General features: G+C 38.1%; 1 protein-coding gene across 7 annotated transcripts in view; it reads right to left on the bottom strand.

Annotated features, from left to right (window-relative positions):
- Positions 1-3,319, bottom strand: part of PPP3CB (protein phosphatase 3, catalytic subunit, beta isozyme) — a 35,871-nt gene that overhangs the window by 23,113 nt on the left and 9,439 nt on the right. For all 7 annotated transcript variants that reach the window (XM_005864666.2, XM_014538375.1, XM_014538376.1 and 4 more), the window contains exon 8: positions 2,511-2,636. In XM_005864666.2, coding sequence (XP_005864728.1) covers positions 2,511-2,636 — 126 coding nt within the window. The remainder of the gene's footprint in view (positions 1-2,510; positions 2,637-3,319) is intronic.

Here is a 3,319-nt window from a genome sequence, read left to right as displayed (position 1 = left end):
TGGCCCCCAACTGCCCTCCCCTGCCAGCCTCATGGCCCCCAACTGACCCCCCTGCCAGCCTGCTCACCCTAAACTGCCCTCCCCTCCTGGCCTGATTGCCCCTAACCGCCTCTGCCTCGGCCTGCCACCATGGCTTTGTCCGGAAGGTCTCCTGGTCTAATTAGCATATTACCCTTTTATTAGTATAGATAAGATGATTTAGAGTGGCAAAAGAAAGCCCTGGATGGTGTGGCTCAGTTGGTTGGGGCATCATTCTGTACACCAAAAGGTGGCAGGTTTGATTCCAGGTCAGGGCACATGCCCAGGTTGTGGGTTCAATCCCCAGTCAGGGCCCATGCGGAAGGCAACCAATTAATGTTTCTCTCTCTCTTTTCCCCTTCCTCTCTCTATAAGTAAAAAATTAGAGTGGCAAAAGAAGAATAAAAGATCACTTAGTAACAGACTTCAAATGTAGAAATACTGCTAGAAATCTGTTCTCCATCTTCATTTATGAGAGATCAACTGAAAGATTAAATTTTCTCATCTTTCAAAAGGAGTTAGACTACATGATTGTTAAGTTCATTATGAGCTCTAAAATTCTGTGATGTCCTAGTTTTTTGGTCTCCCCAACCCCCCCCTTTTTTTTTGATGTCCTGGTTCTTGATAGATACATTACTTGAGAAAAACTATTCTCAACTATTTCTTTCCTTGTTTAAACACTTATAGCAATTAGGTGTAAATATTTCCTTATTGTGGAAGCATCAGAGAATCAAATTAGAATTTATAAAATGTCCATATTCCTTTTACTTTACCCTTCCTGCTCTCTCTACCCCCCATTCCACTGATATTATCCTATATAATAAAAGCCTAATATGCTAAGTGTCCGACAGTTCAACCAGTCGCTATGACACGCACTGACCACCAGGGGGCAGACGCTCCGACTGGTAGGTTAGCTTGCTGCTGGGGTCCGGCCAATTGGGACTGGAGCCCTCCTGTGGTCCCTCCCCAGCCCCAATCGTGCACTGGTTGTGTCCCTTGGCCTGGCCTGTGCCCTCTTGCAATCCAGGACCCTCGGGGGATGTAGGAGAGCCAGTTTTGGCCCGATCCCTGCAGGCCAGGCCAAGGGACCCCACTGGTACACAAATTCATGCACCGGACCTCTAGTATTGGAATAGTTGAGTTGCAGTCTAGCTTGGAGATAGGAGAATGAGCAAGATGAATTCTTAAATTACTTTAGCCTGATGATGCTATGATTGAACTATTTCTCATATACCAAAGATAGAAGGTTATAGTGTAATCCATCCCTTGCACCTAAGCCCTTTACTGGCCCCCTTCTCAAATGCTAAAGTGGGTAATTCTATCTCTATATTAATTTAATGCTGACCTATTAAGTAACTGACAAAGACTGAAGGCAATCTAAAAACAAAACAAAACAAAAAAACCAATTTGACATGCACAGTTTAAGTATTAACTCTAAATTTTAGAACCAAAAATTGCCGGCAAAAGTACCATATCTAAAACAGAAACATTTTGTAACATGAAAGAGGTGAGAAAAAATAGAGAAGGTTATAGAACAAAATGTTTTCCAATCATGTCTGTACTCTCATACTCTTCCACATATGGAAACTAAGGCATTGCCTTGTGGAAAAATTAACGCAGGGGTCCTCAAACTTTTTAAACAGGGGCCAGTTCACTGTCCCTCAGACCGTTGGAGGGCCGGACTATAGTTTAAAAAAAAACTATGAACAAATTCCTATGCACACTGCACATATCTTATTTTGAAGTAAAAAAAACAAAACAGGAACAAATACAATATTTGTATTTGCATGTGGCCCGCGGGCCGTAGTTTGAGGATCCCTGAATTAACGCAAAATTGGAAAAGGAGAATGTGATAAAGTAAGCTTAAGAATTCTATAGAACAAGGACAAAATATAGAAACAAAATTTCTTAAATAGCATTTATATTCTCTTTAAAAGCCTATTAAGTATATAACAATAGATATTCTTCTAAATATCTTAGAGAAGCACCACTAAAATTGCATACGAACATATTTTTATATGGAATATTAAGTTAGAACCTGAATTTTTCTTTATTTTTCTCAGAGTACAGAACTGCTATAAAATGACTAACATTGCCCAAAACAAGGCCTATTAAATTCTCCCATGAATTGCTGTGACATTCCCAAAAATTGTTGTTAAAACATACAACAGTGTCCTTTACAAAGCAAAGCTATCCCTCTACACCTTCATAAAAGATTTAAGCTAAAGAAAAAAAGATAGAAAACCCAACAGCTGAAGACAACATTGGGCTATTTATAAGTCTTCTCCCAATCCCCCAGACACACTCCCATGGAGGCTGTAAACAGCTAACTAAAATATCTTTGAGGCCTTCATATCCACACCCACTGACACAAGTAGAGTTGTACCCACAGTGAAACTAGACTTCAGCTTCTTTAGCAAGTATATGCCTGCAATAGTAAACTGGAGTAAATGTAACAGTAATAAAACAAATTTTTAAAATTAAAATTATACCTTTTTCTCCAACAAATGGTAAAGACCATGTGAAGACATCCATAAAATTGGGCAACCAGTAAGGATGTGGAGAACAGTTAAACTGTCGAATATTCATCACATTATTTTCATACTTTAATACAGCAGCTGCAAGATAAGTATAAATGTCAATGTAACAATTTGTGTTTAGCTCCAAAAGTCTAAAACACATAAAAGCAGAAAAATATCTTTTTAATGGGGTGAGGAATCAAGGGATGAGTAGAATGAGGGCTAGTAGAGGGAGGTAGGCACTAATTTTTAATAACACATTTTCTGTTTTTTAACCCTTTTATGTACGGCATAGTCAAATTTTGTTATTATTAATAAATATTCTATTCTTTTTTAAATGTTTGTTTTACTTTATAATCCAATGATAAATATACACTTTTATTAAATCCAAAATTGTGAAAACTCAATTTATAGAGGAAACACAGAATGGCAATGAACAATTTTCTAGGTTTAAAAGTTCATTTAAGTTACAGGAATTTAAGAGGGTCTTTTTAGTTGTAGGCAACCTAAAAAGGATAGCTGAATGGTAATAAAGAAAAACAAAACAGAAAACAAAAAAATGTAATGTGAAACATTTTATTTATAAATGTAAATATATTTATTTCATTTAATATGGAAAATCAAGTGAAACTACTACAAAGAAATATTTTACTTCATTTAGAAAAACCCATCCCGCCGAAACCGGTTTGGCTCAGTGGATAGAGCGTCGGCCTGCGGACTGAAAGGTCCCGGGTTCGATTCCGGTCAAGGGCATGTACCTTGGTTGCGGGCACATCCCCAGT

This window comes from Myotis brandtii, unplaced genomic scaffold (assembly GCF_000412655.1).
Source record: "Myotis brandtii unplaced genomic scaffold, ASM41265v1 scaffold190, whole genome shotgun sequence".
NCBI classification, from domain to species: Eukaryota; Metazoa; Chordata; class Mammalia; order Chiroptera; family Vespertilionidae; genus Myotis; species Myotis brandtii.
This window is presented reverse-complemented; position numbering and strand designations above follow the sequence as displayed.